Here is a 24,527-nt window from a genome sequence, read left to right as displayed (position 1 = left end):
GGACCTGGTCTGAAGAATACTTGCAATGGTGTTAACTCTGTTAGTCACCCTAATCCAGGTGTTGGTATTAAATCAAGAGATAATGATAGGAAACCTTTTCAGCCAAAGATAACCTGCCAAAAGCAGACCTCACCTAGAGTTAACCCTTTAGCATTTAAACTGGCCATATCTGGCCAAAATATTCCACCAGTTTTCTTTTCAAACCAACCAAATCCTACCTCTCACATCTACCCTATATTGTCATTTAAAAAAATTAATAATCACATCATCAAAATCCCAAAGTTACAAGATAATACATGACTAATTCGAAACAGTTTGACTACACAAGCATTACATTTGACAGAGTAATCTGAATACAAAAGGGTTAAATAATAAATAGTAATATCAATGATTGAGAAAAACAGAAAATGTGTAGTGTGCTCGATACAAAATAGTTGGGAAATGTTATTCAACAAAAACAATAACAACATTGAACAAAAACATCTTTAAATGATTATTCCGACTGGCTGCCAGGCAAAATGGGCAGCAGTAATTGAAGTAGATGGTGAATATGCTCCAGAATAATCATTTAAATATGTTTTTGTTGAATTAAATTAATTGCAAAAAAAGCTGCAATAATTATGCACCAACCTAATATATAAATATAAATATTAAAAAATGCTAACCTTTGGCAACTCTTTGATAATTCTTTTGCGAGCTTTTTCCTCTTGAAGTAAAGCTCCACCCCGATTGTTAAAACGATTAGGATCAGTTGCCTTTTTCTGGAAAGGAAACAAAATTCAAATTAAATACCACTTATATGACAAATTTATTGAAAAGAAAAAGAAGTATTTTAGAAATTATACTTACAACATAAGGAATAGGACTTTGAGAAAATTAATGTAAAATAATTGGTTAGTAGTATGTGATAGTACAAATATAATTTTATGTCTATTTTTTCTATGCTGACATGGGTTAGATGGATCCTTATAATCTGCATCATCTTGAACACACAGCAACAAAGAAAACCAGCCGACTTTGGTGTTGCATGTTTTAGGTGCTCCTACTATGTTGCTGGCACTAAGGTGTGTCACACCCCACCAGTACATTATATTTTTTGCAAGTTCTTTTTTCATTTTGTAGAAAATACATCACTTTTGGTGTAGTTTCTATAGCATGATGCCCTTCTTACTAACAACCACTTTACAGAGTATACTGAGTGCATTTTACTTTGCTATAAGTCCTCAAGACATTGCCCCATGCAAGGAGTACTACAAAGTCCTTGTTACCCTGTAAATCAATTCTTATTCAGAGTTACTACTGTCTGAGAGTTATAGCCTTTTGAGGCAGCTTTGCAAAGTCCATGTGTCATTTGTATGTTTCTGAAATGTCGGGCTTTGGCTACTGAATGAAGGAGAGAAGGTAATGATCTGAAGCAACTTGGCCTAGAAGTTGTCTTTAAGTGTATAGAGGTAGAGAAAGAGAAGTTGCAAAACGTCATGGGTGGGACTGAGACTGTCTCCATAGCAGATTTGACCCAGCACCTTCATTCCCTCCAAATAAATCAGTGTATGCAAAAATCTAATACAAGTTTTTTCACGTGACATAAGTATGCATACATTTACTGCACAATAATTATAATTACTAATATTTTATGCAACCAAGCAGCGAGCTGGCAGAATCACTGAAGTTGATTTTGCCTTTCATCCTTTCAGCGGCTCAATAAAATAAGTATCAGCTGAGCACTGGGGTCAATGTAATCGATTTACCCCAACCCTCAATGTTGCTGGCCTTGTGCCAAAATTTAAAACCAATATCCAATGCAGCTAACCTTTTATGCACATCTTAGAGGGAATGATGATCAGTAGACGCTGACTTTAAATCTATACTACTCACTTTATAGTTTAGCATTCAGTCAACATTTTATGTTCACTTTTCTAAACTGGCAGAGACTGGATGCTTTTACTGATTCAGTCAGATGCCTGTTTCATCATCAACCATCTTAGCTGCCCCATATGAAACAGTGTACTTATTCTAAACCCAGAATACACATAACAACATTGAAACTGATAAACTTTGTTTCCTCACCTCGAGAACAGTATACTCCTCCAGTATTTCTTCCCATTGCTTTACTTGACTGTAAAGGTTCTTGTGTCGCTCATAAAAAGCTTGAAGGTTGTTAATTTCCGCTTCTAGAGCATCAGCAATTTCATCGGTGAAAACACCTTGTATTAAAAAAAAAAAAAAAAAGTTATAGCGAAGGAACATTTCAAACACACAGGGGTTATTTAACCCTTTACCATTCAGATTTATTGTCAAATGTAATGTTTATTCATTCAGATAGTCTTGAATTAATTGTGAATTAACTCAGCCTTGAGATCTCAATGTTGTGACTATTTTTGAACAACATTGTAGGATATGTGTGAGTGGCTGGATCTGACCAATTTGAACATAAAAATGGTAGAATATTTGGACCTGATATAGGCAGTTTAAATACCAAAGGGTTAAAGTGAATTACAGATGAAAAGAAACAGCCAAACTTTCTACATAGACCCAAGAAGGTATGGGACGAGGTGGTGAAGTATGACCTTTAGATGGATGCTGACTCTCACAGAGGCAATGACAAGTGACTGAAACCTTTGGTGATTTGCTGTGCTTGAGAAGAACATATCAAGCCAAGTAAAATCATAGTTGGGCCAGTGCCAGTGACATGTAAATGGCACTACACCACTCTGGGGTGGTTGGCTTTAGTAAGGGCATTCAACCATAGAAACCAAGCCAAAACAGATTGGAGCCTTGTGCAGATCTCTGGCTTACCAATTCCAGTCAAACCATATAACACATGCTAGCATGGAAAATGGACACCAAGTGATGATGATTACTCTTTACTCTCTTTTACTTGTTTCAGTCATTTGACTGCAGCCATGCTGGAGCACCACCTTTAGTCAGGCAAATCAACCCCAGGACTTATTCTTTGGAAGCCTAGTACTTATTCTATCAGTCTCTTTTACCGAACCGCTAAGTTACGGGGACATAAACACACCAGCATCAGTTGTCAAGCGATGTTGGGGGGGACAAACACAGATATGCAAACATATACACACACACACACACATATATATATATATATATATATATACGACGGGCTTCTTTCAATTTCCGTCTACCAAATCCACTCCCAAGGCTTTGGTCGGCTTGAGGCTATAGTAAAAGACACTTGCCCAAGGCGCTACGCAGTGGGACTGAACCCAGAACCATGTGGTTGGTAAGCAAGCTACTTACCACACAGCCACTCCCGCGCCTAATTATTATGAAGATTTACTTAAAAGTGAGTTGCAGTTGGCAATGTTAACCAAAGAGACCAATAGACCAGACAGTATTTCATATAAACAATAACAGTGCCACTTTAAAATTAACGCATTCAGATTATTCTGTCAAATGCAATGCTTGTTTCTTCACTGTTTTGTATTAATCCTGCATTATCTTGTAGCTTTGAGATTTCAATGATGTGATTGTATATTTCTTGAATCACATTGTTAGGTTATTGTATGAGAGTGAATCTAGCTGGTTTAAATACAAAACTGAAGATATGGACTGGATATGACTGGTTTAAGACAGTTCTTAACAGACAACAACAACCCAGCATGAGAATGCACGAGTATAGATGACCTTATGAAAGCCTTCATTAGCACACTAGGCAGATGAAGATTAAGCACCAAAGGAACATTCCTGATGAGAGTAACATCAAGGATGAAGCCAAATAGGGTGTGAATTATTGAAATACCTTCAGTTTTGTAAGCAGAACATTTATCCCTCAATTCGTTTGGAGTGAAGCAAACTTTCCACCAACGCTCTAACTCTCGCTTCATGCTCGTCACAACCTTTTCCATCTGAGTGTGCTTCAGAGCCTCCAAACGAAGGATTTCTTCACTCACCTGCAAATACAAAAATAAAATCAATTTTATTAGTTTACATGCCAGAGTTAAATAAAGACATAATTGTTTCTACAAACCACTGCCACCAACAATAAGACGGTGTTAATGAAAAAAAACACTATGAGGTCACTTGACCTGCCATGTATATGTATATGTGTATATATATATATATATATATATATATATATATATATACTGGAGTAAGCACATGAAATGTGCAACAAGGTGGAAAAAAGAGTACTCAAATACCAGAGGTAGAGTAATATGCTTTATTTAAAACTGTCTGATGAACGGGAACGTGAAACTCAGAGTAACGTTTTTTTTGTTATATTTCTGCTGCTTTTAAATAAAGTAAATATATATATATATATATATATATATATATATATATATATATATATATATATATTACAGCAGTATCAGTGCCAAGCAATGTTTAGGCATAAGTGAACTTTAGGTTAGTTAAAATATTTGACATATTTCAAATTCCAAAGTCAAAATCACTGCAGTTTCTGTGGAGAAAAACTTCTCTCTTATCGTAAAAAGGTGTAAAAACACCATATCGGTCCAGTGCTGCCCCAAACACATTAAAGAATGCACTGTAACTTAAAACTTTTGTAGAAACTTGAATGCAATTGTGCATTTTTGAATGTATACTGTGCCAACAACAATGTGCCTGTAATTCAAAGGGCCAGCCTTGTCACACTGTGTCACGCTGAATATCCCCAAGAACTACATTAAAGGTACACGTGTCTGTGGAGTGCTCAGCCACTTGCACGTTAATTCCACAAGCAGGCTGTTCCGTTGATCGGATCAACTGGAACCCTCGACATTGTAAGCGACGGAGTGCCAACAACTGTGTTTAGGACCCATGGCTGACTCAGCTCCGAAACAAAATGTCAAATAAGAACAATTATCCCTTCGGTTATTTTTATTAATGAAAACATCAATGAGAAACCAAGCATTTCACTCTGTTGGAGTCTTAAATATCAGCCAAGATTTAGAAATTTGAGGCAGATTTCTCTATGGCCAGATCCTGTCACCAAACTTTATCTACTTGCAAGCAAGGTAAAACTTCCCCATGGCCACACATGCTCTCACAAAATATTGGAAATGAATGATAGTTCTTGTATGACTGTGACACTCATTTACAACTATCACACAATATCATGACAAGGAGACACAAACATACATGACAGGCTTCTTTCGGTTTCTGTAGCAGAAAACACTTGGCCACACAGCCATGGCTGTACCTTAATAGACATAATTAAAGTATTTGCTCCCCTCTCCTCTTTCTTTCATCAATTAAATGAAAGTATCAATAGATTATGGAGCCAGAAGAAACTGGATCAATCTAATCTGGCAACCTGGATTTCATATTACTCAAAAGTATGATCTTTAATTTGAGTGATCTCACGAGTATATATTTTTGCAAATTATTCAGTCTATCAACAGCGTTGCCTTCAAGGTGGAAAGATAACTGCCATTGTGATTTTCTTCAATCTCTAAGTCAGGAACCTTTTAAATCTATAGTTTTCAGTTTAACAGATTTACGAACACTAAAATATATTCTTTTCAAAAAGAAAGGAATGAGAGGGTGACTAAGAATAACAATAAAGTAAGAACAGTTAAAAATATAATAAAAAAAAGCTTTTATCTTTTACTTGCGGTCATGCTGGGGCACTGTCTCAAAGAATTTTTAGTTGAATGAATTGACCCCAGTACTTTTTTTTGAAGCTTGGCACTTATTCTATCGGTCTCTTGTTGAACGGCTAAGTTACAGGGATGTAAACACACAAACACCAGTGAACAAACAGTAGTTGGTGACAAAAACAGACACTAAGACACACAGACTTACACAAACAGTTATATATACAACAGGTTTCTTTCAGTTTCTGTCTATGAAATTCACAATCAAGGCATTGGTCAACCTGAGACTATGGTAGAGGATGCCTGCTCAAGGTGCCATGCAGTGGAACTGAACTCACAGCCATGTGGTTGGGAAACAAGCTTCTTATCACACAGTCACACCTCTATCTATGTAATACTTACAGTTTTAAGATTTTCTTGTTTCAAAGACTCATGTTTTTCCCAAAATTCTTCACGAGTTTCCGCAGGTGTTTCCAGACGTTGCCAAAGAACATTTAAACGATTCTTCATTGCAAGTAGTTTCTCTTCTGCTTTAGCTTTGCGCTCAATGACCTGAAATTTGCAGAGAAAATACAAAAATAAATTTAAACACTGTATAATGATAAGTCATTAAAATGAAACCAACAGCTACAACGTCATGATTCACGAGGAGAATATACTGCAGTGATTATGGCTGGAAAAATTTGAATGGTTTGATAAGACTTGACCTGGGTTAAATAACTTTCCTTCACTGGTTAGAGCAGTAAATAAACCAGTTTGCTATCTATTTACAACTAGACAAAATATTGCCTTGCGATATTTATTCCATCTTATAAGGTAGAATCATTAGCATGTTGGGCAAAATGATTAGCAGCATTTCGTCTGTCTTTATGTTCAGAGTTCAAATTCCACTGAGGTAGACTTTGCCTTTCATCCTTTTGGAATTGATAAAATAAGTACCAGTTGAGTATTAGGGTTGATGTATTTGACTTAACCCCTCCTCTGGAATTGCTGGTCCAGTGCCAAAATGTTTAATATTTATTCTATCTTGTGTTCTGAGTTTAAATCCCACCAAGGTCAGCTTCACCTTTCACTTCTCGGGTCAAAATAGCACGAGTAAAGTATGGCAGAAACAGAGCATCAGAGAGTGCTTTGTGACATCTGTTCCCGATCTGCATTTCCAGTCCCACCATGGCCGAAAGGCTCGACATTTTGTTACCAGCCCATCTAAGACTGCCTCTGGTTCTAGGATACAAATTTCTTGTTTAAATTAATCTAAATTAAAAACTTTCTATCAAAATTTCATTTTAATTTACATTTCAAATACCATGATCATCATCATCGTTCAACGTCCGCTTTCCATGCTAGCATGGGTTGGACGATTTGACTGAGGACTGGCGAACCAGATGGCTACACCAGGCTCCAATCTGATTTGGCAGAGTTTCTACAGCTGGATGCCCTTCCTAACGCCAACCACTTCGAGAGTGTAGTAGATGCTTTTACGTGCCACTGGCACAAGGGCCATTCAGGCAGTGCTGGCAATGGCCATGCTCAAAATTAACTGAAACAAAAGCAGTGTATTTTAACAGAAATATGGTAACAAATGGGTTAATCCATTGCCTGGCTCTTGGATGCCTTTAGCAGAGTCTATTCTATTGCAAATGTATAGGCCAAGTCTCTGCTTTGAGCATATCTTTCCTATTAGATTTGGAAGCACTGCAATAAATTCATAGAAACTGGCATGAAGCACATGTGAAGATCCTTTCTCAACTTTCATCCCAGGAAGACGTGGGATGAAGTGGTGAGAAAAGATCTCCAGGCATTGGGTCTCACAGAGGGGATGATAAAGGACCGAGACTTCTGGTGGTCTGCTGTACTTGAGAAGACACACCAAGCTAAGTAAAATCGTGGTTGTTTTTGCATACAGGCATGTCTCCCTACATTGCTCTTCAGCTGAGCAGTCCTAACCTTGAGGGCTCATGGGTGCTGGTGCCATGTAAAAGCACCTGGGCCAGTGTTGCATAAAAGCACCCAATATACTTTGTAAAGTGGTTGGCACTAGGAAAAGTATTCAACCAAAGAAACCATGTCAAAGGTGACATTGATGCTCGATGCAGTCCTGGGGCTCACCAGATTCCACCATGCCATTATGGAAAATGGATGTAAAATGATGATGACGACCTTGGCTAAGCAGAAAAAAAGCATGGTAACTGGACACATGAACTATTGAATGTTTGGTGAGTATATCAACATTCAACAATTTGACCATTTGAAACTTAAAATGAACAAGCCAATAAACAGGATCTTTTATTTAATAGTGCCATATTTTTACCATTGATATAATTCCTTCTAAGCCATCACTTAACTGAAAGCAGGACTCAGAGTAAAGACAAAATATATTTTTCTACTGGTTAAATATAAAAATATATTTCAAATGCTTTTATTTTTAATCCCTATTAATTCCCCTTCATGATAGTCTGTGATTTATTCTAATTTGCAGGTACTGAGAAGATGAGAAATTTGTTTCTGGACAGGAGGATACACAGCTACTATCACAACTACTTTTACTTAAGAGAGATCAGTACTGCAAGCTAATAAATCATGTGACCATTTTACAGTGCTACCATTGGTTGCAACCATATATTGTTCCTTTCAATGGTGGTCAATTAGAGCTAAGTATTATAACTACAAACAAGCACAACAGAGTTGTAAAGAAACAATATAAGTCATTACTGTGTCAGCTGGTTGCTTAATAGCCTACTAATTTTGTCTTTCAGACATGTTGATAATACTTAACTCGGAATAAATTCCCCATGCTAGAACCAGAACTGAAACAAAGCAAAAAAGCAACACACACACACACACACACACACAGACTAATTAACCTACCTCTATTTGTAGATTATTCAAAGCAGTCATATTTTCAGAAGATAGGATGAAATCATTTTCATCATCAGCCAAAGCCTGTCTCTCGAAAACAGTGGATGGACTATCATCTATCTGTTTAAAGACTTCTTGAATTTGTTCTCTGATAATAGTAAATGTTGCAAAACGTTTATTCTAGAAATAAAATAAAGTTTAAATTAAATAAAAGTCACTTTTGATGAAGCATCACAATTTTTACAGGCGAGGGAAAATAAATACGAGTAACAAATACACTAGTATATAATAAGTACTTATTTTAATGATTCTACAAAAAAGAAATGCAATATAATTCACTTTCAGTGGTTGAACTTGAAGCAGATAAAGCTATAAATGATAGTATATAAATATTAGGTAAAAAAAAAAAACTTTGGATAGGAAAAGTTGAAAGATGCTTTCAACCTTTTCTACCCAAAGTTTTGACTTAATATTTATACACTATCATTTATAGCTTTACCTGCTTCATGTTCGACCACTAAAAATAAATTATTTCTTATTCTTTGAGAGTTTCTAAATCCTTGACTTGAAAAATATCTGATATTTTAACCTAGAAGTAATTTATCCCTAGAACAGGAAAAAAAAAAAAATGCACATCTATATTTTTCATGCTAGCATGGGTTAGATGAATATATTATTAAAGTATTATTTTACAGTAAGATGCCTTTTGTGTCAATAGCCTTCACTTGTTTTTGAGATCATATCCTAATCATCTTTAAAAGGTGCAAATCTGGTTGATAGTCCTTTAACAAGGTAAGTGACAGTAATGTTACAGCCCATAGCTGAGTACTTAAGCTAGTTTAGTGTTGCACATGTTAGTGGGGTGGTTAAGTGGGAACTTATGACCATGAGAGAAAACCTCCTTGACAATGCTCAAATGTCAGCTCACTTCCTTTCAGGTGCAGAGAACCATCTTCAAGCACTAATCCATCCAACACCAGAAATTCTGTGCTTTACCTATCAGTATTGCTACAATGAAATAACTGGTGAGATTATAGAGGTGCTAGAGCAGAGGCATAGATGTGTGTTGTATGCAAATGGTATGACAGAGAAGAGCATCAGCCAAACTTCTTACAAGCAAAGAACACCACAAACTATTCTGGGTAATTTTCTATGTCCTATAAGCATTTCTGACAAAAAATAGAGCACCTTATTCTAAGTACTGCTAGTCAGGAAATGCTGTAGTAAAAAAATACTTAAAAGGCATAAAACACATGCAACAATAGGGCAATCCAGTTGAAAGTTACTGATCCAAGATATAAAAGATGGGTGGAGCTTATGGACAGGGAGTTTCAGTAAGAGATTTACATGCCAAACACAGTTGAAAGCTTCAATTCTGAGGGTGTCAACATTGCTTTCACCAAGGCAATAGCCCACTGATGAGTGACAAATGAGTAGTTGACGAAACTGTACTGGTTGTCACCAAAGAGAGAGAGAGATCCAAGGTATTGAGTGGGGGGAGGGCACACATCATTAATGATATCTTCCAACAACCTGGTATCTAATATCTCTAAATTTAATGGCTGTCATTAAATTAAAGGTGTAACAGGGCAATAGATGGCAGAGTCAGGGAGGATGCATTTTGAGGAAGGGAGACACTATAGAGGCATTTGTGTGTTTTTGTTTGTGAGTGTGCGTTTGTGTGTATTTGTATGCGACTTTTTGTGTTGACTGTGATAGTGATGAGTGTTACAAGAAGTATCTTTCAAAACCAACGTAAATTTTGGCAGAGAGGGACAAACTGAGGAGTTTCTAATTGTGCCCCAGAGTTAACTCTATGGATACAATGTTTGAGGGCGATAGAAAGGACACTGTCAGGACTGGTGGCCGAGTTGGTTCAAAATTGATTGAAAGTACTTCGTGACACGTGTATGCAATGTGGTGGATCAGAAAGGGAAAGAAATAGAGAGATGTTAAGTGTGTGTTATGTGGAGTTGGTTGCATAACAGGCAGTAGAAGTAGAAGCTTTCTCTGTATTGCACACAGAATCATTGTTATAGAAAATGGTATGATGCTGTGCTTGAAAAAGCTTGCTTAACCCACAATACAAGCAAGGAAAAGCAGATGTAGAAATTATATGTGTGTGTGTGTGTGTGTGTGTGTGTGTATATATATTATATATATATATATATATATACACACACACAGATGCGCAGACATGGCCGAGTGGTAAGAAGTTTGCTTCCTAACTACATGGTTCTGCATGGCACCTTGGGCAAGTGTCTTCTATTATAACCCCAGGTCAACTAAAGTCTCATGGGCGGATCTGGTAGACAGAAACAGAAAGAAGCCCATTGTGTGTGTGATTTTGTGTTTGTCTGTGTTTTTGTTTGTGTACGTGTGTATGTGTGTTTCGCGCGCGTGCGTGTGTCTGTATGTGACTTTTGTCTTGACTGTGTGATAGTTATGACTGTTACAAGAAGTGTCATGCATTTCCAACATTCTGTGAGAATACGTCTGGCTTGGAAATGTGTGACGGTTGGCAACAGGAAGGACATCTGTCTGTAAAAAGTCTGTCTCAAACTCCATCCAATCCACACAAGCATGGAAAGATGAACATTATCCTTTAACATTCACATCATTTTGCAATAGTAATTTCTATTTTGTAGCTGAGATTTTGATGAGGTACTTGTTAATTTTTAGAATGATATTGTAGGGAAGGTGTGAGAAGCTAGATGTGGCCAGCTTAAGTTATATATATATATGTTGGCATTCCGTCGCTTACAACGTCGAGGGTTCCAGTTGATCCGATCAACGGAACAGCCTGCTCATGAAATTAACGTGCAAGTGGCTGAGCACTCCACAGACATGTGTACCCTTAACGTAGTTCTCAGGGATATTCAGCGTGACACAGTGTGACAAGGCTGGCCCTTTGAATTACAGGTACAACAAGGTTCACCACCATCCCCTGCCAGGGTCTCGTGGAACTTTAGGTGTTTTTGCTCAATAAACACTCACAACGCTCGGTCTGGGAATCGAAACCGCGAGTCCGCTGCCCTAACCACTGGGCCATTGCGCCTCCACATTATATATATATATATATATATATATAGATAGATAGATAATAAAACAAAATGAAATTATTGTGTATAGTGCTCAGATTCCTTGTTATACTAAAGAAGAACAAACCTGCTCAATAGTCAGCTCTTCAATATGTTTCTCATATTCAGATAGATCGTTGTCTGAAGGAACAGTGCTATGTGATATATGGAAAGGAAGTATTTTTGTGCGATCACACAAGATCTTCTCTTGATCTATTAAGTTTTTTAGAGCCACCATACGTGTGTGTTTTTGCTTTGTCAATGTCTCAAGATGATGGAGTAGATCTTTGCGACATTGCAACATTGTCTGCTTGCTATCAGGCTGGAAAAAAAATAAATAAATCACATAAAAACTCTAGCATATATATGTATAAATGAAATACATTTAATGTAAGGTTAACTGCAAATACATATGAAACATTACCCTATGCAAAAAAAAAAAAAAAACCATCTGAGTTCTATAAGAATCTTATCACTGAAGGACAAATTTTTATCATACATAAGGTGAGGATATATAGATGGTCAGACCTCCAGAGGTAAGAGAAAAAGTTAATCTTGAGAGAATAGAGCTCTAAACAATGAATTATGAAAACATTTAGAATATGTGGCAGATAACAGAAAACAAAAAAAAACCCAAGAGCGAAAATTATGTCAATTGATCCATTTTTTTAAAATGAAGAAACAGGTGATATATTTGAAACTAGTATGTTAGTGATAACTGTTCTCACCAACCCAATAGGAAATGTCAATTTAACTTGACAAGATTTAAATTGATCAGTGAAGAATTTGAAAACATCCAAGTTGGTTCTTTACTGCCTCACCCGTTTTTTCTACCTTCCAGACAAAAAATAAAATGAATTGAGAGATATTGATTTCTTCTGTCAAAGTACAAAATGTATTTTTTGCTTGTTTTTGGCAAAAGAATTTTTTTATGTATAATGTCAACCCTAAATTTGAGTTTTATCACTTTTTCTAAGATGATTGAGATAATTGTAATAGTCTGGAACTGGCTGTTTGTTGAATAAAGCTGTATGCATTGACCAAAAGCACAATATAGTGTTTACATTGCTGCGGTCATTACCCCAGCAATTTAATACTGGCAGAAATGTCAGCACGCAGGGCGAAATGCTTCGTGGCATTTCGTCTGTCTTTAAGTTCTGAGTTCAAATTTCGCCAAGGTCAACTTTGCCTTTCGTCCTTTCAGGGTCAATAAATTAAGTACCAGTTGTGTACTGGGGTTGATCTAATTGACTGGCTCCCCTCCCCCAAAATTTTGGGCCTTGTGCCTAGAGTAGAAAAGAATTTAATACTAGAGTATGTGTTGTGTATACATTTACACCTACACCGTATATATATATATATATATATATATATATATATATATATATACACACACACACATATATATACACACACATATATACATACACACACACATATATGTATATATATGTGTGTGTATGTGTATATATCTATCTATATTATATATATATATATGCACACAAGTTTAACATTAAGCAGGGGAGATTTCTAAAAACCATATTCTAAGAGAAATTTTAATATAAAGTGAACTGATTCAGCAGAGCAACTAAAAGTGGTTTGCAGGAAAACATTGCTGCTGTACTATTTCATATTTCACTTAAATAATGAAAAGTAACAGCTGTTAGATCTTGTTACAGAAGAAAAAAAATAACAAAAATCCACTTTACTTCATATACAGAAACTGCTAATTCTTTGCTGAGAACCTTCAACTTTTCTTTAATATCTGTTATTTTCCCAATAAGGCTATCTTTCACATCAGTTTCCTGTTGCACCATTTCTTCAAAGAGGCTTTCCACATGCCGCAACACACTGTTACATCGCTCACTTCGTTGATCAGCCGCAAAACCAATCTCGTTCCATATACTTTCCAAATGCTGTAAGGAAGTCTCTACTACCTCATTCAGAACCTGAGATAAGGTATCACTGAAAAAGGAAAAATGGTTTGTTTGAGTTTTTTCTATTCCTATAAGCATGTCAACAAATAACTCAGTCAAAAATACATTTTTATGCCTTAACCCTTTAGTATTTAAACCAGCCATATGTGGCCCAGATAGGCTTCATACCTACCTACAATCATCATCATCATTGTTTAACGTCCGCTTTCCATGCTAGCATGGGTTGGACGATTTGACTGAGGACTGGCAAGCCAGAAGGCTGCACCAGGCTCCAATCTGATTTGGCAGAGTTTCTACAGCTGGATGCCCTTCCTAAAGCCAACCACTCAGAGAGTGTAGTGAGTGCTTTTACATGCCACTGGCACGAGGGCCGTGAGAGAGCATTCTCGATTATCCGGCAATTATTTAATATTGATGTTTGGTTGGAATCATTCAACTTTTTCGGCTATATCATGCAATGAAGGGTTGGGTGATAAGTCAGTTAATGTTAACTAAAACATACAATATGGACAGATATAGTGGTTTCGTTATTAAATACAGAAATGTTTTATAAAGGAGAATATTGCTGGAAGAGAGACATAAGACAAGACTCAAAGAAAGATGAAAGGTTTGGAAACCGTATCAACCCTTTGTATTAACCTTTTTAACAATATTACAATATTATTTTAAAAATAAACAATTATGCAATTAAAACCTCAAAGCTAAAAGATAATGCAGGAGTAATTCAAAACAATGTGCATAAATAAGCAATACATTTGACAGGATAATTTGAATGCTAAAGGGTTGAGTAAATTTGTGGTATAGTGATACCACTAACGCCCACTGAAAATATTAACCCTATAGCATTCAAATTACTGTCAAATATAAAACCTATTTATTCACATTTTAAAAAATGTATCATGTATTATTTTGTAGCAGAGATTTCAAAGATGTTATTGTTTATTTTTAGAATGACACTGCAGGGTAGTTGTGAGAGGCCAGCTCTGGCTAGTATGAACATAAAACAGGTAGAATATTTGGGCTGAATACAACCAGTTTAAATGGTTAAAGGTTAATCACCTTGATTTGATGCAAAATTAAAAAAGAAAACAATTATCAAAACAATTTTATACATCATCGTCATCATTTAACGTCCTCTTTTTATGCTGGCAAGCCAGAAGGCTGCACTAGGCTCCAATCTGATCTGGCAAAGTTTCTACAGCTGGATGCCTTTCCTAACACCAACCACTCAAAGAGTGTAGTGGGTGCTTTTTACATGTCACCAGTACAAGGGCCAGTCAGGCAGTACTGGCACTGACCACGTTTGAATGGTGCATTTTATGTGCCACCAGCACGGGAGCCAGTTAGGTGACACTGGCAACGACCATGCTCAAATGGTGCTTTTTATGTGCCACTAGCATCAGCAATGTTTGAATGGTGCTTTTTACATGCCACCGGCAGTGTCTATATAATTTCTAATTTCAACACAAGTTATTTTTACAAAAACCAGTGGGGGTTGCTTGAATAAAATTTATACATCAAAAATTTATGAATTCTCCATAAAATAAGCTTTAGGAATTGTAGAAGATTAAAGCAGTCTGGGTGTATGGACTTTTCCACAGAACTAAATTACATGAGATCCTTTGTATTACCAGGAATAATCAAAGTAAAAGAAGTACAAATGTTTATTATTCCAATATTTAGCCAATGTTTACCTTCAAATTAAGAAAAAATATATAGAACATCTTGTTAATTCTACATCCTTAGAAATGCTAAAATCTAGTATTGATATTTTTACATTAATATGAAGAGAAATTAGAGAGCTATTGGCATGCATATTGTGTTACAATTATGATCAAGATTATGTTGTGAAATCTGTCAAAAATTTTAACTATGCAGAACAAAGTTTATTGCACAATCATAATAAAATGTAAAACCTATTTTTGCATCTTATTTCCACATTTGTTATCTTTATGAAGGTATAAGTTCAGTTTTAAACCAAAATAAAAGTATTTCTGTTTTATTAAATACACACCAAACCAATGTACAGAGGTGTTATTATAGCTCAAAGAAGACTAACTGTTCAAAATACTGTTATAAACATAATTCATCAATTCACAATTGTGCAGATAGCAACCTAAAGCCCTTGTACCATCTCATCAAAGCCACATTATCAAATAGATGTAGGAAAATCAAAAAGAAAAAAACCCACATAGGTATAAAAGTTTTACATCAATTTTAAACTGATGCTTTGAACATTAATTTCTACATCCTTAGAAATGCTACACACACTTTTTATTACTATTCTTAAGAAATGTCACAAATGTAAGGGAAACAAAAAACTAGGCCAGATAAAACATCTGGTGAGCCAAGCAGGATAACCGTTGTCAAAGATTTTTTTTTTTTATCTGTAATTGCCAGTGTTCCACACCCAACAGCGGTTAAAAGTGGAGGGAAAAAGAAACAGAAAATTGTATTCTACTAGCTGATGTATCCAGCATTGCCCAAGTGCTAAATATATAGAAAGTTTTTTTTTGTTAAACTTATAGCAAGTTAAATCATATAATTCTTTCTCTTCTTTTTCTACTTGTTTATTTGACTGCGGCCATGCTAGAGCACTGCCTTTAGTTGAACAAACTGACCCCAGGACTTATTCTTTGTAAGCCTAGTACTTATTCTATCAGTCTCTTTTGCCAAACCGTGAAGTTACAGGGACGTAAACATACCAACATCAGTTGTCAAGCAATGGTGGCAGGGACAAACACAGACACAAATATATACATATATACACGTCAGGCTTCTTTCAGTTTCCATCTACCAAATCCACTCACAAGGCTTTGGTCAGCCCAATATACCACGCAGTGAGACTGAACCTGTGGCATATGTTTTTAATTGTAATGTAGATACATGTTTAAAGCTGAATATTTTTTCCACTTCATAAAAGTAAAAGAGAACAAGCCAAATGGTAAAGCTACTCCTGAATGTTGAAAGTGGACATCTTATCCTTCTTGCACAAGGCTTGATGTACTAAATGATATCATTTGAAAGCAATTGTATTTATCTATATCATTTCGAACATAAAAAAATATTAAATCTGAATATTTTATAAACAAATTTGTATGTGGGACAGTTATTTTCTACCTTCCATGATACTTGAAAGCTCATACAAACATTTTTTTAAATATGATTTTTACAGCATTTCAATATATACTGTTTTTACATTGTTCCCTCAGAGAGGTGTGAAAGAAAGTGCTTGTGAGAGACAGAGAGAATTAGAGTAAGACAGAGAAAAAAAAGGAGTGAAGAAAAGGGAAGAGAGGAAGAAAGAAATTAAAGAGAAACTGAAAGAGAAAAAACATTTTTGTTGCTCACACTAACAACAATCCTTGTCTATAATCACTTCATTACAACTATTAACCTTTCAATATCTCTTTTTTGGATCTTCTTGCTTTCATGAGGTAAGATGGGGTGGGACTTAGACATCAAATTTTCTTCATTCTGCAACGATTTTGGCTTTGTGTGCAAATTTTGGGAAAGATTTGTTGAGTAAAAGTGATGCAGTTTCAAGACAACACTTATTGACATAATTTTGCAACTGTTTTAAGATTTACTATCATTCTTCAACAGATAATCTCTAGGTCAACAAAAGTAAAGATAACTTTAACTCAAACTCAGTAAATAATATAAATAACTTTCCTAGGTAACTCATATTTCAAAATTTTATTGGCAATAATTATTTCATGTAACAAACCTTACAATTTGACATCTAAATGTCTCTGTTATGTTGTTAATAAGATTATAATTTTTGGAGATATTAACCTAATGTTCAATGTACATTTACAATATTTATACCTATACTACATTTCAGTTTGATATTTTATTATCAGTAGGTATATTATTCATATATATATTTCCTGAAATATGAGGTAGCTAATTTGTCCTTGAATACAGGCAGGTCTCCTATGTCCCTCTTCAGCTGAGCAATCCTAATCTTGCAGGCTTGTGGTTATGGTGCCATGTAGAAATACCCATGCCGGTGTTGCGTAAAAGAAGCACACAGCACACTTTGTAAAGTGGTTGGTGTTAGGAAAGGCTTAGAAACTATGCCAAAACAGACATGGTGTCCAGGTAGTTCTTCAGTTGGCCAGCTCCTGTCAAACCACCCAATTCACGTCAGCATGGAAAACAGACATTAAATGACACACACACAATTTGTCAAGGAACATTTATATAACAAATAAATGACAATATGTAATTTTAACATATGCATGCTTGGAAAATGGGCATAAAATGAACAAACAAATAAACTGGCAATGAAGTTAGATCATTATTTTGAGTAGTGATGAGCTGGTGTAAGATACTTGACAGAAGTGTTTTTCAACACAGATGTTACAACATCCTGGGATGTTGCATAGATTCTACAAATTAGGAATGTAATAACTTATGAAACATAATTAAAACAGAAAATTTCATTGCGAAAAGCTTGAAACAAAAATCCAAATAAGACTTACACGGGTGTACTGATGACATACAGAAGATGAAACCGTTGCATCACAAACCTACAAGACTGCATCCACAAAAAGTGCATTTAAGTGAATGGCAAAGATACCCTACACTTCAACTACTGATTCAAAGAAGTTTGTCTCTTCTTTATCCCGAATAGACTAGCTGCATACTGTATGCCTTTACCATTACACTCAAATGTAAATTCCCAGATATTGCACTAAACACTTTACTCTCCTACCCAACCATTTGGACACCTCATGCCGTCCAACAGTTATTAGCACAAGTGTTCTCATTGACACAGCTAAAAGTTCTCTGCAAATTGTGCTCACACTTCAATGTTTTTCCCCCCTTAAATCTAACAGGCAAAACACAATGAGAGACAGAGTATCTATTTGCTAATAAATTAAATGTGATGTCTTATTTTACGAGACATGCACAAAGGGCTATCTAACTCCAGATCTAAAATTAAGCTATGATAACTGAACAAGCACATGAAATTTACTACAATATATAAAAGCTGGAGATAAGCACTACAGAAGTGGAAGAGAAACTGGAACTTGCCACCAAAGAAAAGTGTACTTGAAGGAAAAGTCAGTAGCACCAGTGGAAAGCTTCTTCAAATGCAGCCACTTCATACAAGACTGCCACTCCCGTGTGGGTCCGTACAGTCACAGCTGACACTGCATCACCCTCAGCAGCTGACATAAAAAATTCTCCAGGTACAGATCCATGATCTTTCAAGACCAATATGCCTATCTATAAACTTTTCAATACACCCCTTCTGGTTCCTGGGGAACCACTTGTAAACTCAAAGCTCAAAAACATCATTAAAGATTTTTCAACAGCCGTGATATTCAATAGGGTTACAATGTTACTCTCCTAGATGAAGGAAATTCCTGCACAGCTAGCAACTATCTCAACTTAATCCATAATTCCAAACAGACAAAAATCATTAAACAGGGGGTGCTGGAAATATTGATCTAACCTCCAGTTTAGTGTTTGATAGTAACAAATACTTGCATTGTGAAACAAATTGGTCTTGGACTCAATTTTTCCAAATTCAATACAGCCCCATTGGTGTATAGATCCAATTATTGCTTCAGTAAGGAGCAAGTATTGAAGGGACGATCTCAAAAGGTCAGACCTTATGAAGGAGATGACAGAGGATTGAGATATGTGGCACATTGCTGTATGAGAAGGCACACCCACCACAACAGAATTGAGATTCTAAAACCAAGGTGCCACATGAAAAGCATTGGTGTGGGTGCTGGTGCACATAAAAAGCACCCAGTACACTATGGAGTGGCTGACATTAGGAAGGGCATCAATACCCTAGAATTGAAACCAAGCCAAAACAGACTATGGAACCTGGTGTGGACTCTGGTCTTGCTAGTTCTTTTTAAGCTGCCTAACCCATTGCCTTTCTGATATTTTAACCCTTTATCTGTTCAAAGCATTTTCGTAAGTTTGTCCTAAACGTTCATGTTTGTTTTCTGACCTTTAGTTAACCCTTGTATCATACATTGAGCAATATAAAGCATTTTTAAAAATAATTCCCAAGTTACTCTAATGGTTGAAAAAATAGGGAATGTGTATCATATGATGCAATGGATACCTGGGAAATATGTCCTTGTATCACATGTGATACTCAGGACAGGAAAAGGCTTAAAAATAATGACAAATCTCTGCACTTGGCTAACCAAATAGAAAAGAAACACACCCTAAATTCGTGAAAATGAATAAGGACATCTGTATAGGAGTAGAAACAACCAGGAAGCATGGTAACTCACACAAAAAAAAGCTAAGTAATAACTTTGGAACACCAACAGAATATAACATTGCAAACTAAATTGCCCTTCAATTTCAATTCAAACAGTAAAGGCTCAAGCTTTTTGGGCATTTAATTCTTAACAGAATCTCACCCATTAAGGAGCTGTTGTTGTTGTTGGTACTCTACCCTTAACGTAGTCCTCGGGATATTCAGCGTGACACAGTGTGACAAGGTTGACCCTTTGAATTACAGGCACAACAGAAACAGGAAGTAAGAGCGGGAGAAAGTTATGGTGAAAGAGTACAGCAGGGTTCGCCACCATCCCCTGCAGGAGCCTCGTGGAGCTTTAGGTGTTTTCGCTCAATAAACACAACGCCCGGTCTGGGAATCGAAACCGCGATCCTATGACCACGAGTCCGCTGCCCTAACCACTGGGCCATTGCGCCTCCACATTAAGGAGCAACACTAAATTAAAGAACAAAGCTGGATACATTGTAGAAAGTCTGCTACTTAATATATATACATAGAAAAGGGGTTTAAACAACAAATTACTGGAACAGTTTTTGTTGAATGAACAAAGTTACTATACAATTACCAAAGAAGTTACACAACTGACATTTACAAATATGGCTCATCAAGTATTAATAAGAAACAGATGCTGAACAGCAAAAAGAACACAGTAGAAAACTACAAAATAGTCTATTCCAAGATAGCATGGTGACCATTTTTGTTTGCCATTTACAGAAATCACTATGTTGCTTCAAGCAATCTAAGGCTCTTGCTGTTAAGACAATGAAAATTTCTATGTTTCATTTAACAAACAAAGAAGCAACTAGTTGTCTCAGGTCCAATGACAATGACCTTTACCAACTGACTGACATTGCTTCTCCTAATGTCAGGAGACATGTTGCCTGCAATGCTGGTAAATAAAAAAAGCAGAGGTTTGATGAAAATGTTTCATAACACACAATGTTGTAAATATTTTTTAAAGAATCCACCTGTATACAATCTTATAGGCAAAAACTGGTAAAAATCAGATACCGAAGTCGGTTTCAGCAGAAAATCTACATGAAATGAGTGAGAATGACTTCACTGCACTGGATTTGGACTAAACATAGTTACCAAGATGAGATAGGGACAGTCTGAATTACGTTGATTTGCCATTTATTGGATTCCTCTTATTTAAAGGATTTGAAAAATAACACAGTCAACAAGATAGTGTAAAAAAGTGAAATGAAATAAACTGAACATTGGACTTGAAAGATGACAAACAACCATGGACAGGCAGGTGTTTTCAAGCTGAAAAATTATTTGCACTGCTTTTGATGGACTTTTATTACAAGGTTGTTGACATTAGGCACAGGAGTGGCTGTGTGGTAAGTAGCTTGCTTACCAACCACATGATTCTGGGTTCAGTCCCACTGCGTAGCACCTAGGGCAAGTGTCTTCTACTATAGCCTCGGGCCGACCAAAGCCTTGTGAGTGGATTTGGTAGATGGAAACTGAAAGAAGCCTGTCATATATATATGTATATATATGTATGTATGTGTGTCTGTGTTTGTCCCCCAGACGTCACTTGACAACCGATGCTGGTGTGTTTATGTCCCCGTCACTTAGCGGTTCAGCAAGAAACCGATAGAATAAGTACTAGGCTTCAAAAGAATAAGTCCTGGGGTCGATTTTCTCGACTAAAGGCGGTGCTCCAGCATGACCGCACTCAAATGACTGAAACAAGTAAAAGAGTATTATGCATTGGATCTTTGGCGAGGATGAGCTTAAAAAACATCTTATTCTCGTTGAAAATGCTGAGAACCATCCAGATAATTTACTTATAGATTGCTCCAGGACCACTCGTTTTTGTCGAACATGTAGGCAGCTTATTCAAGCGTCAACGATTCCAAGCTACGTATAATGATTGGTGTTTAACAGAACGTTGATCAGAGTGTAATAAAAATGAAATACATTTGATCGCATGCAAAATAGAGGGTTACAACACACATATATTATCGTTTATTACATTACATTCAATTCGCCATTCATTATTCGTTTCTTTATCCATTATATTTTCCTTCACATTTCAGGTATACAGAAGAGCCTTTTTGCCATTGCTTCAATTTACGTAAATAGTGTTGGCGAAAGCAAAGAGTTGTCAGACTTATTTACAAAAAGTGTGTTGCTAATTATATGCTAGAGGATACCACAGCTATTTACTTATAACTTTTTTTTTTATAAACAAATTTCATGCAAATCATCTGCTCAGCTCTTTAAAATATCAAACAAGAAATGTTTTTGCTAAAGTTATTTTAGTATTTTACCTGTGGCGGGGGGGGGGGGGGGGGAGGAGGTAACTTGACCGTTACTATTTGTTGAGGGAAATTTAGTTTTTTATTTGTAACCGGTCGACCTGGGGTTTTTCTTTTGTGGGCGTAAAACGAAAGTGTAAAAAGCCAAAGAAAAGAATACCGTATATGTGAAAAGCGAAAATGTCAGGTGTCAATATGAAAAGAAAAGCTAATCAGTTAAATGAGATATGGTATCAGATTAAAGATTATGCATCGAAACAAGTTGTGGTCATTTGAAACTAGTTCAAAACTACGCTACACACAAGGTGGAAATAAAGAATACATACACCACTCGTTTTCGGCGTCACAAAAACCCTAACCTTAACTTTAAACACTGAGTGTGTGTATTCTTTACTTGTTTTATTTCTTTTGCGATATTTTTCTAAACCATTCCTAAGTGTACTTATGTACTCGGGCCTTGAATTTTGTTAAAACGTTTAATGTCTACCAATTTAGTAAACCAAGAGAATGTAGTCGTTTGATTTAACCACAAATTAATACTGATTATTATATGAACTAACAAGGGAATAATAACAGCCATATTTCCTTCCAACACATTGTAGTTAGAGGTTGATATAATTTTTATTTATTTTTAACATCAAAGTTAAACTAGATCAGTGGTTCTCAACCCGGAGGGTCCATATATCTTTTTCGGGGGTGTAAAGGGGTTTCAACATAAAATAGGGTACCCACACAAGTTTTTTAAGGGCCCCTGAAAACTTTTTTTACTTTAGATGTAAGTAATGGTAGGTTTCTTTCTCTAACATTTTACATAGTTCAACCTAAGTGTAAAAGGGCATATATATTTGAAAGGAGTTTCTATAAACGTTTAATGGCTATGTGGGTCCGCCAAAATAAAATAGTAACCAAAGGGATCCATAAGTAAAAAATATTCCAGCCCTTGAACTATATATGTATAAAATAGTGGAGCTCCAAGTCAATAGACTGCACCACTTAACGGTTTGAAAACAAAAAATCGTTATTATTGAACTCCAGAGGTATATCTAATTAAATCAGTTCAAATTATTCACTATATAGTCAATGAGAGAAGTGTGACCAAATATATATAAATAACAAAAATAAAGTAATCTGAGAAAGAGTTAAAATACTATCTAGTATACAAATAGATACAAACACATTTTTACAAATATATATTTGAAGCGCGTGAATATTGTGTAAGCGAAAAGAAAAAAACATCAGTAATTTTGGTATTGTTTCTCTTTACATTTGACAAGAAAGCAGAGATACATAAATTTTTACAGTTCGATGTTTATATCATTCTATATAAAAATTAAAAAAGAGAGAAATTTGACGAACTTACGCGGACATATTTTCGTTTATATTCGCAATTTTAAATTTGGTGCCAGTTAACGTCGTCGCCATCCATTCAACTAATAGGTAATAGAGTCACGTGACGCTCAACAAGCTTTACAATTGGTCAGTTTGAATTTGAGGAGCTGGAAGTAAATAGTGTGAAAGGGGAGTTAAGCTAGAGCCGGCTTTTAGCTGTATTATGGGTCAAGAAACATTAATTGTTATGTAAAGAAGGCAATGTAATAACGTTGTCTCTTTCTCTCTCTCTTTTTCGAATTTGCCGCTTCGTCATCCAATTGGTTGGATCTGTGCACATTATCTATTCTTAACAGATGACACAATAATATATTAACTTGTTGCAGCTAACTTATCTGAGTCATCAGATGGGCAAATAAAAAGGTAATAATAATAAAGAAAAACATTAGAAATGTAAAAAGATAAAAAATGATAGTCATTGCAGCATTTCAAATTAAAACATTTCAGTACGGCATAACTACAGGGTTTTACCCCCCAGACTTTGAGAGGTCATAACTTTACATAGTTAATACTATATGCGTAGAAAATTTCATTTAAAAAAATTCATTTTTCTGAAAGTTATGACCTCCCAAAGTCTGGGGGGTAAAACCCTGTAGTTATGCCTCAGAATAGACGAAAGAACTTATTTTTCATAGTATTTATTTTACCTCTTAAATAAAAACTTGTTTGAAGTTGTTTTCGTACTTTGTAACAATGCATGTAAGATTTTTCTTTTTTTAATTTGATTAACGAAGTTTTTTCTTTTCCAAAATATCTATTACTGACATCGTTTTTCGACTGGAAATAAGAGGTAGTGATGTACGTGCCTTTGCCAAATGCATTGTAACTAATAATAATTAAGGCGGCGAGCATACAGAATCGTTAGAGCAACAGGTAAAATGCTCGGTGACATTTTTTTTTACAAGCTTTTTTTTTTTTTTGTACATTCTGTGTTCAATCTTTGCCGAGGTCATTCTGTCTTTCAATCTCGATTGGTACTTTCTTTTATCGACTTCGAAAGGATGAAAGGCAAAGTCGACCTCGGTGGAATTTGAACTCAGAACGTTAAGACGTTTCTAGCGTGCTAACGATTCCGCCAGCTCGTCACCTAATTCGAACTCATGTTAATGATAATTTCTTGCAGACAGGTTTTCAAGCTA

General features: G+C 35.8%; 1 protein-coding gene across 2 annotated transcripts in view; it reads right to left on the bottom strand.

Annotated features, from left to right (window-relative positions):
* LOC106880659 (protein regulator of cytokinesis 1) overlaps positions 1–23,431 on the bottom strand; it is a 39,999-nt gene extending 16,568 nt beyond the window's left edge. For both annotated transcript variants that reach the window (XM_014930704.3, XM_014930705.2), the window contains exons 1-8: positions 23,360–23,431; positions 13,213–13,468; positions 11,592–11,825; positions 8,433–8,603; positions 5,967–6,116; positions 3,764–3,914; positions 2,068–2,204; positions 666–761 (exon numbers count right to left, since the gene is read on the bottom strand). In XM_014930704.3, coding sequence (XP_014786190.1) covers positions 666–761; positions 2,068–2,204; positions 3,764–3,914; positions 5,967–6,116; positions 8,433–8,603; positions 11,592–11,825; positions 13,213–13,468; positions 23,360–23,421 — 1,257 coding nt within the window. In that variant the 5' untranslated portion in view covers positions 23,422–23,431. The remainder of the gene's footprint in view (positions 1–665; positions 762–2,067; positions 2,205–3,763; positions 3,915–5,966; positions 6,117–8,432; positions 8,604–11,591; positions 11,826–13,212; positions 13,469–23,359) is intronic.
* Positions 23,432–24,527: the final 1,096 nt, after the last annotated feature.

Source organism: Octopus bimaculoides, chromosome 14 (assembly GCF_046866305.1).
Source record: "Octopus bimaculoides isolate indiv1 chromosome 14, ASM4686630v1, whole genome shotgun sequence".
NCBI classification, from domain to species: Eukaryota; Metazoa; Mollusca; class Cephalopoda; order Octopoda; family Octopodidae; genus Octopus; species Octopus bimaculoides.
The sequence above is the reverse complement of the archived record's forward strand: the minus strand, read 5'-3'. Positions and strand labels throughout refer to the sequence as shown.